Source organism: Colias eurytheme, chromosome 1, assembly GCF_061535395.1.
Source record: "Colias eurytheme isolate Ceu_HAF_F1 chromosome 1, ilColEury1 Martin Lab GWU primary, whole genome shotgun sequence".
Taxonomy (NCBI): domain Eukaryota; kingdom Metazoa; phylum Arthropoda; class Insecta; order Lepidoptera; family Pieridae; genus Colias; species Colias eurytheme.
The window spans coordinates 6,310,538-6,328,640 of NC_142980.1; the positions used below are offsets into that span (position 1 = coordinate 6,310,538).

Sequence of the window (18,103 nt, forward strand, 5' to 3'; positions counted from 1 at the left end):
ATAACGATTGATTCAATTATTATGAAATCATTATACAGTACGTATGTGTTTGTATTTATGTAATGTGATTTATAGATATAGGAATCTATGAATGTTTACGAGCGTCGAACGGTATATATTATGTTTTATTATTATATTATTATGTAGATTCTAGGTGTTCTATTGTGTATTGTGTTCACAGATTGTGTTGTTGTGTGCGCGCTCCAGAAATCAATAACCAACGTTTGATAATTGAACTATAGACTATAGACTCGATAGCCTATCTCTATAAAATAGTCTATAGCTTTTCATGTATTTGTCTTCGTGTCCCTGTGCACTGTTATTTTTTATATACCTACCTGTCGAGTGATATTACTTCGATAGGATATTTGTGTGCTATATACAAAACTTATTGATTTTCATGAATTTTTAATTAGTCACCTAGCTCTCCTCTCTGTAGTTACAATGCATTTAATCACGTATTTGAGTTTAAACGAGTTTTAAGTGTTTGATATTGTGTACTGAGACCAAGGCGCAGATATTAGGATCTCCAAAATGAACGAGTGCTTCATTGTTTCGTGGTATATCTGAATACCTTCATTTCGATAACTTATTTGAAAATGAGTGTTTAATTCCGTTCAAAGCAGGTAAGTAATCTTTGGCCCCGGCGTAATCGGCGTATAATTATTGTAATGTTATTTTATAATTCTTATCCTTTTTTCTTTCTCTTTCGCAGTACAGTGAGATTTCACAGGAAAATGGATCCTCCAATTTATTTACAGTACACTCCTCCAAATGCGCTGCCACAAGAGTCGAAACTCGTCACTTACATGGTAGGATTTTTTTAATTTAGCTAATTATTATATTTTGTAGATCTGTCTTTAATGTGATTCTTCTTTTCAGAATCGAAATACATCTACGCCAACGAGAGCATTGAATCAGGCGCTTGGAAAATTAAGTCTTGAACCTTCACCTCCTGTTGTAAGGAAAGTAAGTAGCAGTTTTCTTATTCTATTTCTAAACTATATTTTTAATTTCTGTGGTCAATGGAACTTTCTTTCAAATTTGTATATTTCACAGGTTTTTATTGGAGAATTTATGCCTGTGAGTTATTATACTCCTGTAGCCATCCTCCCAGAGTCACCAGCAAGCTCCCCGCCGACTGCACTTTCTTCTATATCGGCTGCATCTCAAGTACATCAGGTGAATAAATGCTCTTCGATTTGGTGCTTAATTTAATTTCATTAGATCAATATATTTATTGCTAAATTTGTAACAGGAAAATGTTGGAGGCACTACCTACTTCTATTCAACGAATGATAGTCTTAACTCATCTGGTGGACTAAATTCATCAACATCAATGGGTTTGTATACAATGTGCACTTGTAGCTTCATAAACATTAAATGAGCTGCTAGTTTCATATTCAATTTAAGATTGGCTTTTAAAAATGTTAAATAAAAAACAAAATTCTAATAATAAAATCAATGAAAAGTCATGCCAAATCCCAGAATTCCATTGCAAAAGAATTAATATGGTAAATCATCTAATGAAAAATTGCCATCTTTGGAAACAATTTTATTAGTAATTATTTAAATAAATTATATTATACAAATATTTTTACATACAGGAATTGAATAAATATTACATGAATTTTTTTTATTACATTACTAAAGCAACATATATAAAGAATCAGATTGCTGTAACAATTTAGTAACTTACCCAATACTCCTGGCAATTTAGGTATTTGAGAAAAATATTTGAACATTCTGATTTATTGGAATTGCATCAACATTAACAATTTTGTATTCATAGGGGGATCAGAATGCATGGGTGTGCCATCAGTTCAATATCCACCACCAATGTATACAACCCCACCTCAGCACATGGGACCCATGTCGTCCAAACAAGCTGGTAAGTACCAATTTTAATATTTATAATTGTTTTTTATGTCTATGGGACTCCAAATAATGACATATTGATATGACTTTCCAATTTAAACTTTTATAATATTTATGTTGTTCAAAATAGCCAAAATTTTATAAATAGTAGCATACAGTCATCATGAATACATTGCAAGAAGAGGACGCTCAATCTGCAAACATTTCATTTACATTATTTTTTTATTTCACAGCAGCTAATAATTAAAGAACTGTCAGACAAAATCACTTATGGTCACATGTAAGCTATAAAGTCAAAACATTTATCACGGTCACATTCTGCCTTGTGCTTTTTCCACAAAAAGTTATAATAATTATTTCAGATTAACTATTTTTTTGAATCAATGACGTATGAAATATGAATAATATATTTAAAAAAGGGAATATGAATTTGTATTTAATAATACGACAATGTTATGTTATAAATGTTTTATAAAATTTTCGGCTTTAAGGGCCATACTACGCTGAAGATCCCCGCCTTTGGCAATCACAATGTGCGGGGATCGATTCTGGAACATACTACGCTCCTTGGAGCTACTTAACATCTCCAGGTTACAATTGCAAATCATTATTATTCGTGATGTTCTTTTTGTAAATTATGTATAGGTAAATTAGGGAAAGCTGGCATGTTCACAGTACTCACACTTATGCAATTTCACTTACAGTATGTTCAAAAATAAATGCGACTCTAGTTTCATTTTAGACTTGAATTGTAAAATGGGTGCGTTGTAGATATATATATTATATGCAAATATAATTACTTATGAAAGCTCTCATAATTTACCTGTAAAATTATAATTTAAAAGTAAATCAATTGATGAAGTTAATTATTTATTCTAATAATAATCAATTGGATAAAAGTATTAATAATCATTCAATTATCAAATAATAATTAAATTCCTGACTTTGGTCGAGTAAAGATATCTAAGAAATATTATATTTGTAGTAAGTACGTAATACCTACCAATACGCGCTAACAAATATGTGTTACATATGTTTATTGTATAATTTTCACACTATTGGTTTTAAACTCAAACTCAAACATTTATACAATTAGACTTCTTCTAGAAGCACTTTTGAATCGTCATAACAGTTTAACAGTTTTAACAATTACCACCAATTCAGAAAGCAGTATCTATAGAGAAGAAGAAGAATCTATTTAATCATAATCGTAATCTTCTACTTCACTGTAACTTTCATCGCTCGAAGAACTCGATGTTTCGTTGTCGGAATTTCTTAATGTTATTATAAATGAGTCAGTGTAATTATTATCTACTTTTGGTTCTAATTGAATATATTTTTCCTCATGTTCTCGCGTCTTTCTCCAAACGTCACTAAACATATCCAGACTAATAGCATTTGCTTCCTTTCTAAATAATTCTTCCACAGTTTTCAAGTTAAAGTTCACATTTTGTGATGCTACTTTCCCTTTAATTATGCCCCATAGTAACTCTATTGGGTTGAGTTCTGGATGGTATGGGGGAAGGCGCAATACACTATGTCCATGATCTTTGAGGATTGCATCAAGTAGGTAAAAATTGTGTATAGTTTGGCTTATTTTTTTTAATAATGTGATAACTCTGATTATTAATTAGTAGTTTTATTTTTGAAAAAAAAAATGCCGATTTTAGTCAAAATTTATATTTTTCTAACAAGATCCTTATCATACAAATTTCCACCTTGGTGAGAAAAATTGACATTTCTAATGAAAATGAACAAAAAATTAAATGATTTTATTAAATACTGTAAAATAGTCTATAATTCTTCCATTTACTGTATCACAAAATTCTTCATAGATTTTTAGATATTCGTACTACACCAAATACATCACCCTGTATTTATAAACAATTGCAAAATATGACACATACATAGGCCGGGAGATACTGACACAAAATTTCGGGTCATTTGTAACAGAATGGCGGTTCTACAGAGGTCTTATTACGCAATGACTAAAAGAAAAATGATGGTCAGAACTCAGAACGCTGGTACCGGCGGACTAGTCGCGTGGGCGTTAGTCGAACTCGTCGGATAAATAGCGAAAGTCAAACGATTTGTAACACAAAAATTTTAGAATTCACCGATAGCCCATAAAAAAGATGTAGGCGGTAGTGTCATGCCATACTTTTCCGGTGTAACTTACAGCCCCCCATACCGACGCGATGCGTTGATTAAAAAAAAAACAATTCAAACATTTGTACCAGGCTAACTTTTGCACAGGTAATCATCATCGTGCAGACATTTACGAAAATCACCATGCCATACTTTTCGGACGATTCCAAATGGCCACCATACCGCCGAAAATCTGCAATAAAAATTTTTTTTCGCCAAACAATTTGTACCAGTATTGCATTTGGATTTTTGGAGAGTATTTGATAAAATGTGACCATTATTATATTTGCCATACTTCTATTAGGGGGAAAAAGTGCTGCCATACTTGAAAATTAATTTATTCGTCACGTTTCAAAAATACGACTGTACAATACGTAAAATAATTTTTTACAGTATGGGATCATTATATTCTGTTTGTTTGTATACAATTCTACCTAGAAAAAAATATCGCAGATTGCAAACATGGGGCGGATGATTGTAAGACTTAAGCCAAGACGTAAAAAAAAATGAAAAGAATTGGCGATTTGTACCAGTACGGCATTTTTGGAAAGTATATGATGCAACGTGACCATTATTATATTTGCCATACTTTTAATAGAGGGAAAAATTAGTGCCATACTGCTACAAATCGTTCAAACTACGAATAAAATCTTACAATAAGAAAAAAATCTTATACACATTCGCCACCTCCCACAGGTATGGCATTATCACACTTCTATTTATAATCATTCAGGAGTTGTTGAAAAAAAATGTAGGGTGGTACAAATCGTTTGGCGAGAAAAAAAAATTCAAAAATTTGCAGATTTTCCGCGGTATGTCGACCATTTGGAATCGTCCGAAAAGTATGGCATGGCGATTTTAGTAAATGGCTGCACGACGATGGTTACCTGTGCAAAAGTGAGCCCGGTACAAATGGTTGAATTGTTTTTTTTAAATCAACGCATTCACGTCGGTATGGCGGACTGTAAGTCACATCGTAACTGTATGGCATGACACTACCGCCTACATCTTTTTTAAGGGCTATCGGTAAATTCTAAAATTTTTGTGTTACAAATCGTTGGACTTTCGCTATTTATCCGACGAGTGTGACTAACGCCCACGCGACTAGTCCGCCGGTACCAGCGTTCTGACCATCATTTTTCTTTTTGTCATTGCGTACTAAGACCCCTCTAGACCGCCATCCTGTTACAAATGACCCGAAATTTTGTGTCAGTATCTCCCGGCCTAACATGTGCAATGTGTAAATGTGTTGACGTTCCAGCTCTTCTTAATATACCTATATAACGTTACTTTCGGTGATGATGGCTATGAGTAAATTGTTATGGCATGAAATGGATTTATTTTTTGCAAACAATTGACTTGACTAGTGATACACCTGACTATTGAAATTTTGTTCTAAGTGCGTTTACTCTCGATTTTATTTATTTTAATTAAAAGCTTCACAAAATAAGTAAGAAACAACGGTATCACAACTTTTGGCAATATGTTTCTTTTTCTGTTCATTAAGGTGATCCCTAGCTAGTCTGCAATAGGAGGAATTGGCATTTTTGTAACATTTATTTTGCATATTTCAAAACCTTACCATTAACCTATAGTACTATTACATTATTTACTTGTAATTTGTTTGCATGGCTGCTATTATGTATTATACATAGTTTGATGTGTAATTGAATGTTGCGTATTAGCGAATGCATTAGCAGATTTAGACTATAGCCAGTAATTTGTAAGATTCTATGTTATATTTATAATGTATTTCTATGAATCTTTAATTTTTAACTAAATGTATTCTGCTGTAAAATTAGATAAATTAACTACATTGGTTTAAACAGACTATATTGACCTAACCTAATCTTTTTATCGGTTGGTGGTTGATTGGTGATGGTGGGTCTCAATAAAATAAAAACCTTTATAAGTGTTGGTATTTTGTAGATTTTTAGATAAATATAAAAAAAAACTGGCCAATTATAAATTCAGTGTGTTACTTTTTTATTTATTTATTGATATTAATAATTAATAATCAATCAAACATCAAATAAATAGTTATAAATACGTTTTGTAAATTAGTTTTATGTACGATACCATAGATAGCTATTACTAAAATATTGTCGGCGTTTGCAGCTACAGTAACCGTTTTTTAATGCGTGAAGTGTTACTTAGCTATATGATAAATATAAGTACTTATCAAAATATTTATTTTGTATCATGAAATAAATAAGAATGAACCACTAAAATCTTTGTATGTACATAACTTCCAAATGACTACACTAAAGGGGATATATATTTATTTTATGTGACTGTTAATGTCTGGGGAAGGATATTTTGAAAAAAAAATTATAAAAAACGTAAAAGAAAATTTCAACTTGAGCGGTGCTGTGGGCGTCCGACTACATATCATACAAAAATGTTTTTCCGCAATCAAGACAAGCAGGCTGAAAGAAGAAAGATAATACTTTTTAAAATTGTAAATAGCCAACTACCTACTTATTTATGTTTCAAGAAATAAGAGAACGCAACGTTTATCGTATTAAATTTTTGAAATGAAACTGCAGTAATTAGTTTTTATAACATATCTACAATAAGACGTTTTAAGTGTTGATATATGAATACTTTTGTCCCAGTCAAGAAACCGAACGAACGAGAGTGATCTTCTTAGCACAATATATGTGTACATTCTTATACTTTTTTGGTCAAAGGTATCATATGTATGACATTATTTGATATCATGCGAAATTATTTTATTATTAAGTTTATAAATGTTGGAGAAAAATTAAATGATTCTTATTACTATCTTTTATGTTATCAAATTGAGCAATCTTCTTGTCCTATATATACGAAAAAGATGTGTATACATGTATGTATTTACAAATTTGCTTTATATGGTCATGATGTGAAAGTTATTTAATATTATATGCATACTAGTTTCAATGTCATAGATCGATATCAATAGATTTATATACGAATATATTTTATGCCGAATTCTTGATGAAACGTTGTCCACCATATTCCATTTGTTTAATATTTTTAGGCTTGGCACCGATGTTTTACATGCCCGATACGATCCGCTCCGAGATGTACCAAAGGAACGAGGATCTCTACATGCAGCCGGATAGCCGTCAATACCCAGGTATACAAACTTGATGCATAACGCATAATGCAAATGAGGTATGTATTTAATATTTTGTAACAGCCCTATGTACTACTGCCACTTAAAATGATCGGGTAGAACTGTCTGAGATGAACAAATACAATACACAAATCTAATATTACCACGTTTACAAATTTTTATATTTAATATAACATCCACTTTCCATAGATTTGCCAGAAAACCTGGAGGTTTATTCGGAGCTGATGCCCCTCGAAGGGTTGACACCACACTCGATAGCGACGTCGTTCCGCGCGACTCATCGTCAAAATGGCGATCACTATGCTTTGCGCCGCTTGCATTCTTACGGCACGATGCCGTCCAAGAGATTCGAGTCGTGGAAACAAATCGATCATCCAAACATCATTCGTCTTAACGAATGCTTCACTACTAAAGCGTTTGGTGATCATTGTGAGTATGACCATGATGATTGATAATAATAATTTTGTGTTACAATATAATAAATGTTAAATTCATAAACAGCTATGATGTTGGTATACGACTACCACCCGGCGGCTGTGACGCTGATGAACAAGTATCTAGCTGGGGCGAACAATGGTAACGCAGCGGAGGCTAACGGGACATACCACGACCCGTTCTCGTCGGACCCTGATGCTCCCCGCCCGTACACCCACCAGGTAAGATAAAGTTAAATGAGATACTTATAGGTTTCCAACATTTTTATAGAATTTTACTGTTAAATTATAGGTGTTTACTATAATAGAGCGGAAAGTGAGAAATTTGGATTGGTTATTTTTTGGCTTTACTGGCACTTTCTGGAAAGTCGTCGCCACCCATGAGCGTTCGCATTGTCGGGTTATCTATGAACGTTTTGTTGGGCTTAAATTTATAGGCTTTTTTCTTGAAGGTACCCATGACATATTAGTTAGGAAACACTGAGGCAGGTAGCTTTGGCAAAATGTGTCTCGTGAATCACATCCAAGTGGATGGTACTTTAGTTTGTGTCGTGGGTACTCTATCATTTGTATTTAACAAATGTTGTGGGCAAAAGGTGTCTCGTGAATCACATCCAAGTGAGTACTTTAGTTTGTGTCGTGGGTACTCTATCATTTGTATTTAACAAATGTTGTGGGCAAAAGGTGTCTCGTGAATCACATCCAAGTGAGTACTTTAGTTTGTGTCGTGGGTACTCTATCATTTGTATTTAACAAATGTTGTGGGCAAAAGGTGTCTCGTGAATCACATCCAAGTGAGTACTTTAGTTTGTGTCGTGGGTACTCTATCATTTGTATTTAACAAATGTTGTGTGCAAATACATGTTTTATGAGTTATTTATAATTGATAATAGAAAAACGCGATGCTCCGTGCGGTGGCGTGCGGTGCGTTGCTGCCGGAGCAGGTGCTCTGGAGCATCCTCGTGCAGCTGACGGCCGGCTTGCGGGCCATACACGCGGCAGGCTTGGCTTGCAGGTAATGTATCACTACATAGTATAAAACAAAGTAGCTTTGTCCCTTTGTATTCTTAAATCTTTACAGGTAAATTAGCTTGGAGAAATTTTTGCGTTTGTAGTAGTGTATGATCAGCAAATAAAATAAAACAACATTTTATTTTTAGTTTTTATTTTATATGTATATATAAGGGATTTTAAATTAAACTATATGTGTTTCTCCTCTGAAAAAGAGGAGACTTTATTTTAATATTTGCACATTTAACATACATATAACTTTTACATTAACAATGTTACTAAAATGAATTTACTAACCTGAAAAAGAAACGACATTTAAAGTTTAATTCTTTAGTTTGAGAAGTCAAAGGCTTGCCTCGACCATGTTTTAACACTGGAGCCATATTGAATTAACAATATAAAGTTACAACACTTACACACAAATTAAACACTAGTTATGGCCCTGCCTTCATACAAAACTGCTGAATACGCCGTTCGCACGGGAATAGAATGTGGATGCGATTTCCCTTAGTTAGCATCCAAGCTTACGTCTTTATAATTATTAAACTGTATAAATTCATTCTTTAACTCCGGTCTGCATCGTGCAGACATGGGTGTAAAAGTCTCATTTTAGCTATTAAATGTAGTTTTTAAGTACATCTGAGTTTTCATTTGGGCCCTCCGGCTGCGGGACATGTAATTCACTTCAACAAATATTATAACAATAATAACAAATAATAACAACAATCAACAAATACAAAATTTATCAATTAAACTACGTACATAATAATTATAATTTTTGAATGAAATGTGCTTTATGTTCTAACGCTACCAAACGACTGCACGTGGCACCTGCGGACAGCGTAAACTGGTTTATTCTGGTTTTGTGCGTGTTTCCACTTTCCACTATCAAGTGACGATTTATTTATTTGTTTTGTTTCGTAATTATTATGGTCAAATATTAATTATGAAACAAATTATTATGGACACGATATTTTATTGTTTCACGGTAGTCGCCTTGTCTTTTGCTCAAGGACGTAAAATTGAATGATATATTTTTTTTTATAAAGTCAAAACCATTTTCTTTCAAATAAAAACTTGTTTTTATTGAAAACAAAAGTGTTGCTAGGAATAAGTATAAAATTAAATAGTAATGTTAGGATATCGAAACATTTTTGTATAGGCCAGAACGATATAGTGGAAACGCGCTCTAAGATCTGAGTAATATACACACCACTACATATGCAAAAATTTCTCCAAGCTAATTTACCTGTAAAACTACGTAACGGATTTTGATGCGGTTTTTGAAGTGAAAACTTCTTTAGCGGCGTTGGGTATAAAATCTTAACACGAATCAGGGCTCAGTGTCAAAATGATTCAATTATAATAATTCTACCTACCTACATTCAATGTAAATACAAATATTTTGTATTAATTGTTATATAAATAGTAAATTGTTTTCACTTGATTCAATGACAAAGTCGTTCATTTAAAAACTATTCAGATAAAAATGTATTATAAAACATGGAATACAACAAATGTCTTCTTTTTAGTCCTGCCTCACTATTACTTTTTCAACATGTTCTACTTTACATTCCAATATTATATTTTACGCTACGGAAATGTCAAAACTCAATAGGTTTTTTTAACTTAAAGAATACTATCGAATTTATCCCATTTTCTAGAACCCTCGACCCGACTAAAGTCGTGATGACTGGATGCCGAATTCGCATCGCGTGGTGCGGCGTGGCTGATGCGTTGCATGCCAACGAGATTGATATAAATCAAGTACGTAAAATACTATTATTGACAAGTTGTTTTAATTTACTACATTATAAGATATAGATTTTTACCCTTGGGTTTGACTAGCCAATGTAATGGTCACCATGTTTATCACTTTTTTATCAATTATTGGTATGAAAAATAGATCTATTATCAGACCTACCATCTTAATATATATAAATCTCGTGTCACAATATTTGTCCTCAATGGACTCCTAAACCACTTAACCGATTATAATAAAATTCGCACACCATGTGCAGTTCAATCCAACTTGAGAGATAGGATAGGTTTTATCCCGGAAATCCCACGGGAAAGGGAACTATGCGGGGTTTTCTCTGAAAACGCGGGCGAAGCCGCGGGCGGAAAGCTAGTTAAAATGTAAAACTTCATTAAAATTGGCATACCGACTCCCGGGATTGTGGCAACTAACGCAGTGACCCGAATTTATATAGGTATACATAAGATTATCCACTGTACCAAGGAGGATAAATGTAATATTAAATTGTTATCTAGTCAGTGAAATATAGGTTTCTTAAAGTGAAACTTTTATTACATCGTCTCAAACTTTTTGGCCTGTGTAGCGCATGTCGCGTGACGGTCGAACCGTACGATAATTATCGTACAAATACGATAGTTTCACTTTTACCGTGGTTTCATACAACATTTTTTTTATACATTTATATATTTTTTTTATCATCTGCGATCAGTCAATTGACTATGAGCAGATAATTTAGATAATAAAGAAGTGTAATATAGGTAAATATATGTTTTTACAGGCTCAGCAAGACGACCTGACCGCCCTAGGCCGATTGGCACTGTCGCTGGCTTGCCGCACGATACACTGCGACAATCTCGCTGCGTCCATGGACCTCGTCACTCGATCGTACTCGCCGGACCTCAAGAATCTGATCTTGTATGTATCTTTATTTATTTATTTATTTATTTACTCTTCAATAAAACTATACAAAGAAAATTATTGCTAATATGTGTTACGTGGTAGGGATAATAAAAAGATGGCGCGTAACGAAAAAATGTTACACTAAATTTTTTTCCAACCCCGATAAAGAAGTTTCACTTCAAAAAGTTTCACTTCAAAAAGTTTCACTTCAAAAATTTTTTTTTGCTAAGCGAAATATTAATAAGTATGTAGTAAATAATAATAGCGAAATATTGTGAAGATTAAATGTGTTATTATTGTGTAAAATGTAAGTGATGTGTATAAACTGGAAATTGTATTGATTTGTAAAATGGTTTAATACTTATGGTGATGACTACATTATTAATAAAGATAATCTTGATTTTTTATTGATAATAAATAAGTTATTATTAGTGTCCGACCGAACTTTCGGTTTCGGTTTCGGTTTCGGCCGAGTTTCGGCCAAAAATCAAGTTTCGGCCGCAGTTTCGGTTTCGGCCAAAATCGGCCGAAACTTTTGCCGAAACCGAAACTTATTTCACAAGTTCAGTGAACTTCGTTCACACACGTTCACGCTCGCCTAACTTCGTTTTCCTCGGCAACGCTTTGACGGTCGCTGGTTGGTTGACCCACGCTGGTGGAAACAATTTTTGATTATATATGTTGAGATTGGAACTGGGTGTAATAGTAATTAATAATTATTATTTTTATATTAGAGGTACCTAAAAGAGACTGATTATTCTTCTAAGTACAAATACCAATCCAAAGTATTGAAGTATTTAAAGTAACAGTAACAATTACTGATTTGATTTAGATGACTGATTAATTTACTGAGAACTTAATTTGAAAAAATAATAAAAATAAAAATTGTTATTATTAATATTTTAAAAATATTATTTTTTATTTTATATGAAATAAATGATAACAACAAATTTAATAAGTACCTATATAAAATAATAGGTAAAATGCACCAAAGTTCAGTATTTTTAGAAATTTCATACTTGACCACGTGAGTTTCGGTTTCGGTTTCGGTTTCGGCCGAAACTGAAGCCACGGCCGAACATTCGGTTTCGGTTTCGGTTTCGGCCTGGAAACCAGTTTCGGTCGGACACTAGTTATTATCAGTTAAAAAAATACATTAACTAATAGAGTAAAAAGCTCTGAATATAGGTATCACATGTCCTTTTAGTATCAATGTTAGGCGAATGTGTATTTATAAACTAATTTACATTTCTTGACGCAATGCTGCTTGCTGCTATTATTGAATTATATATTTAATGGTTTTCTTTGCAATTTAATATGGCGAATATTTTATGCGTTTGGAAAAATGCTGATATTCTGACTTGCATACATCCACAACATGTTATAAAATAAAGTCCTCCGCAGCGTCTGTTTGTCTGTTTGTACATGACAAACTCAAAAACTACTCCGCCGATTTTCATTATGTTTTCATGAATTGGTTTTGCTTTTGGTATATAAATAGTAAAGTTTAAGACACAAGGCCCAAAATTTTGCTATGCAAATGTATTTTTTTTCTCATTTCATCTGCAATCAGCGGTTTTCGCTATTAGCGGATGTGTTGTCTGGCAAAGTTTGGCATGTAGAGCGAGCCCTCCAGTGAGGACAACTGCTCTTCAAGTAATAATGTATATAAACATCAAGTTAACTGATGCGAAGTAAATTCTATATGTACTAGCTGTGCCCCGTGGTTTTACCCGCATTGCTCCGTTCCTGTTGATCTTAACATGTTGATATAGCCTATAGCCTTCCTCAATAAATGGGCTATCTAACACCGAAATGATTATTAAAATCTGACCAGTAGTTCCTGAGATTAGCGCGTTCAAACAAACAAACTCTTCAGCTTTATTAAAGTAGTATTGATTTATTTGTGTTTATTTGCATTGCATTATATTTTATGTTATTATTGGTTTTAAAGTTTATAGATAAATTGAAATGCGAAATTTATATGCTTACATTTATTTGACTTTTTACAAAAAAAAATTGTCCTATAAAATATTTTTTCTATTGATTATATTATTTGCTATGCTTTGCTTTGAAATAGAGATGCTGTACCTAAATGGTAAAAGATTTTTACCTAAGGGATTTTTGAATGAAATTTAGAGTTAATATTACATGTGACAAAATAACTCAAAAATTTATTTCCGAATAAACACAATATCTGTGCCTACATACATAATTGACTGCTATTCTACTTGTATGATATTAATTGCAGTGCAATTTACATATTTGTATACACAGCGAATTATTTTAATATTTGCTTACCGCCCGCGACTTCGCCCGCTTTGTCTAAAACCTAATAAAATATATACTTAAACCTTCCTCTTGAATCACTCTATCTATTAAAAAAAACCGCATCAGAATCCGTTGCTTAGTTTTAAAGATTTTAGCATACAAAGGGACATAGGGACATAGAAAGCGACTTTGTACTATGTAGTGATTGTGAATGTATAATATTTATGGTATTTAATTTTGATATTCGAATATTCGTGTATATTATAAGTAATTTTATTTTTCGTTAGTTACTTGCTGTCGGGCCAGCGACGCTCCGTCACAGATCTCATGCCGATGATTGGAGCCAGATTCTATACGCAGGTATGTTTATATATATTTACTAAGTTACTAATATCTATCATAAAATTAACTAGTTTATATTATAACATTGAGTATTAAGTAAGTAACATATAGCGCAGGACCGGGAAGAACTTATAGACGGCTTAATACCCTCTTGAACCGCCAGTTATCTATGTAGTGAAGTACAACACTGAAGTTCAAAACAAAAAAGAAAAAATGTTTTTTTTTTTCGATTATTATTTACTAGCTGCGCTCCGCGGTTGCACCCGCGTGGCTCCTCTCCTGTTGGTCTTAGCGTGATGATATATAGCCTATAAGTCTTCCTCGATAAATGAGCTATCTAACACCGAAAGAATTTTTCAAATCGGACCAGTAGTTCCTGAGATTAGCGCGTTCAAACAAACAAACTCGTCAGCTTTATAATATTAGTATAGATGTACTATCATAAAATTAACTACTTTATATTATAACATTGAGTATTGTTTTATCATCATATTATGTTATAAGAGATAGCAATAGACTATACAGTCTGGATAAGCATGATTTTTATCTTGGTTCCACGCGAATGAAGCCGTGTGCTCTAGCTAGTTCTGTTTCTAAAACAGAAGGTAATCCTATCCTACTAGTCCCTTTTTATTGGCGTTGAGGAAATTTTCGAAGATACTATGTCTTTTGAGGGAAAAACAAAACATGTGGGATTCTTAGACGTGGCAATTAATCGCGCAAGTACAACCACGCTTTGGAAACTTGGTGAATCTCTAGAGAAACATTACAAATTTATTGATATTTAATGGTTATACACAAAACATCTGTTCATCATTTTCTGATAGTGCAGAAACACATTCAGCAAGTAGAGGAGCAGAAGGTATAAAATACCGGTTGAATTGAGAACCTCCTTTTTTTAGGTTTAGAGACATTTATTTTTTCAAAGAATTTTACAATTCACTTATTCTAACGTTTCACAATCTATATCATATATAAAACTCCAAGGTGACTGATATAGTGATCTATCAACGCACAGCCCAAACCACTGGACGTATCGGGCTGAAATTTGGCATGCAGGTAGATGTTAGGACGTAGGCATCCGCTAAGAAAGGATTTCCCGAAATTCTCGCGGGAACGGGGAAAAACGGGGATGCACGAACAAAGTCGTGGGCGGAAGCTAGTATTTTATAAAGTTGTAAACCTTGACAAAAAAAATTAAAAATTTGCGGGTGAGTTTAGATTATTTTGTGCAATAATATCGTCTTATGACGGTATGGCTGTGTTCGTGAGGAATGCTTTTTTGAAGTCGGTTAAATAGTAAATATTATTTGATATATCAGGTGGAAGCTTTGGAGCGACGTGCAGATGTATTCGAGAATCAACTCGCTCGGGAATTGGACAATGGCCGCCTGCTGCGTATTCTGCTCAAATTGTCCTTTATCAATGAGCGCCCTGAGTAAGTGTCCTTTTATTTAACATGAAATAAAATGTCATATATAATTATTGTTGTACCTTTTAATTGGCGTATCTTGTTATCAATTAATTTCAAAGATAGCTGTATAATACCATATTATAAATTAATATGTATGTACTTGAAAAACGAAAAGGGGGAAAACAATGATTATTGTCAATTGCGATTTCATTAATTTATAAAAGTGTAATGAAAACTCACTACTGAATTGTTTATCGGTTTTTTTCCTAAGAATCGGGTGGTACCTTATTGCTGTTTAAAAAATTATTCACAACATAGTATAAAACAAAGTCGCTTTCCGTTCATTGTGATAGGGTTTTTTTAATAGATAGAGGAAGGTTTAAGTATATAATAATTAATGTCCATAGTTTTGAGTATTGTGCTTATATAATTGAGTGGCATACACAGTGTAGTTGAAGGTATGAATAACTAAATATTTTTAATGTTTATTATTATTATTTATAATAAAGTAATATAAAAATTGGTTGTTTGTAAAGTAGGTTTACGATCGAGATGGTTACGTGATATTATAATGCAGTGGCAGCGCTCGAGATGAGACGGGAGATCGGTCCGTCTCTCTCTCGTTATACCTGCGATCGCGCTCGTGAGGTTTTGGTGTGACACAAGTTTCTGAACATGTCACCCGACTAAAACGATTTTAAAAATGTTATCACGTTAAAATTGTGCACATTAATAATTATCTGTAATTTAACAGATTGAACATGGACACGAAATGGTCGGAAACGGGCGACAGATACCTGCTGAAACTGTTCCGCGACTATCTGTTCCACTCGGTGACGCAAGATGGCCGCCCGTGGCTCGACCAAGCGCACGTGTCGCACTGCCTCAACCAGCTGGATGGCGGCAGTAATAATAGGGTAAGGATATATTATATCTATACTAATATTATAAAGCTGAAGCGTATGTTTGTTTGAACGCGCTAATCTCGGGAACTACTGGTCCGATTTGAAAAAAAAAATAAAAAAATATGTCTGTAAAGTCGGTTTACACACAGTTGAACGTGACAACGTCCGATTGTGCCTCTTTGTCGCTCGTTCCGCGCTCTCGCTTGCACTTTAAGCCTTGCATGGAACGCCTCAGAGCGAGGTAACGCCGCATGAGTCATGTTTTTTCGTGCGTGCAGCCGGCTCTATCGAATTATAAGACGTTGTCACGTCAAAAATTCGTTCGGTGTTAGATAGCCCATTTATCGAGGAAGGCTATAGGCTATATATCATCACGCTACGACCAATTACAGGAGTGGAGCCACGGGGGTGAAACCGCGCGGAGCAGCTAGTAAATGATAATAGCGTACTCTCGTATTTTATCGTCGATCTGAAACTCAAATGGACAGTGGTCGTAATAATAGGGTAAAGATATACAGGGTGTAATCGTTGTGTGCACAGGCTAAAAAAACATTAAACTGATATCGAAAGTTCTGTACCAAATAAGGAAAATGACTATAATATATTTTTAATAAAGAAATAATAAATTTTAATATGTACTTCTAATTTTTAGTTAGTTCGATTCTCGGTCGAAGCAAGTGAATTTTCGAAAATCTTTGAATGCAGTTCTATTTCTTTTCAAAAATAAAGGAATGTTTTCTTCCAACAAAATTAGCTGTATTGATTATTTCAAGTGCTTTCCCTCCAGGGCCCATCGATAATTTCCACACTGTGTAGTCGACATTGCGTAATAGCTCTAAGATTTGGTTTTGTATAATTTTAAAGTGAAACTTTTATTACATCGTCTCAGACTTTTTGGTCTGTGCAGCGCATGTCGCGTGACGGTCGAACCGTACGATAATTATCGTACAAATACGATAATTTTGTGCCTAAGTTTCACTTTTACCGTGGTTTCATAAAAGCACACAACATTTTTTTGTATGGTTAAATTAATAATTATTACGTCCACAGGTGCAGCTCATGACGCGTGACGAGCAAAGCGTGCTCTTGGTGACGTTCGCTGAACTAAAGCACTGCCTCGAGCAAGCATTCGATGAGCTCACGCAAGCGGCGACCCCCAACCCCTAGCCCTACGTCCCGTGCTACGTGTGCCAGCAGATCAGTGGCATGCACTGCGGGTACTAGGCTGGACAATACACGTAGCCCTACACCGACTTCAAAAAAAGAGTCAATTTGGTGGATTTTTTATCTATTCTCCCCGATTTTGCCAACTGCCCTACACCGACTTCAAAAAAAGAAGTCAATTCGTTGGATTTTTTTATGCGTGTTTCCCGATCTTGTATGGCCTAGACCAAATTAGAAAATTCTTGTTTTGTTAAGAGTATTACCTCCCAATTGGTCCCATGATCATCAGGCCAGGATCTGATCAGGAAATCCTGGAAAATCCAAGGAACTCTGTTTATTTGAAAGTTGCTACCACATAAACTTGGTCTAGTTCTGACAACTTGAAGGCGGTTATTAGAATGGCAAGTAGTCGCAGCCTTCCCACTCTCTATTTATGTATGACAGCTATTGTTCTTACAAACACTAAGAAATTATTAAAATGACAGCTATTTAGAACGCCGGTCACATATTGTGAATCTGTGGTACTGCACTAATAGAAAATAATGAATTTGTATATTATTATTTTGTTACACATAACTTTCTATTTAAATTTTTGAGGAGAATTTATGTATTGAAGTCCTTACATTAAATGTAATTGCAAAATTTGTAAAACAAATCAATTTTTGTGAAGAATAAATTTGCAGGCAAGTTCCCTTTTTAGCTGGCATTTTAATCCACAATAATACTCACTGCCAAGTGTAAGATCCAAATTCA

The 18,103-nt window shown here is 33.9% G+C and overlaps 1 protein-coding gene across 2 annotated transcripts; it reads left to right on the forward strand.

Moving 5' to 3' along the window:
• Positions 1–287: 287 nt before the first annotated feature.
• On the forward strand, positions 288–18,103 carry PAN3 (Poly(A) specific ribonuclease subunit PAN3). Of its 2 annotated transcripts, XM_090102176.1 has the most exons (16): positions 288–626; positions 716–812; positions 883–969; positions 1,060–1,182; positions 1,259–1,343; positions 1,793–1,891; positions 7,052–7,150; positions 7,340–7,579; positions 7,652–7,806; positions 8,478–8,599; positions 10,260–10,362; positions 11,133–11,269; positions 13,813–13,885; positions 15,190–15,305; positions 16,036–16,198; positions 17,237–18,103. In XM_090102176.1, exons 2-16 carry the CDS (start codon positions 738–740, stop codon positions 17,351–17,353), a joined length of 1,794 nt encoding a protein of 597 aa, XP_089958302.1. In that variant the 5' UTR covers positions 288–626; positions 716–737; the 3' UTR covers positions 17,354–18,103. The 2 variants fall into 2 exon arrangements, with proteins under 2 accessions (XP_089958302.1, XP_089958297.1); XM_090102171.1 differs by having other exon boundaries at positions 883–1,182.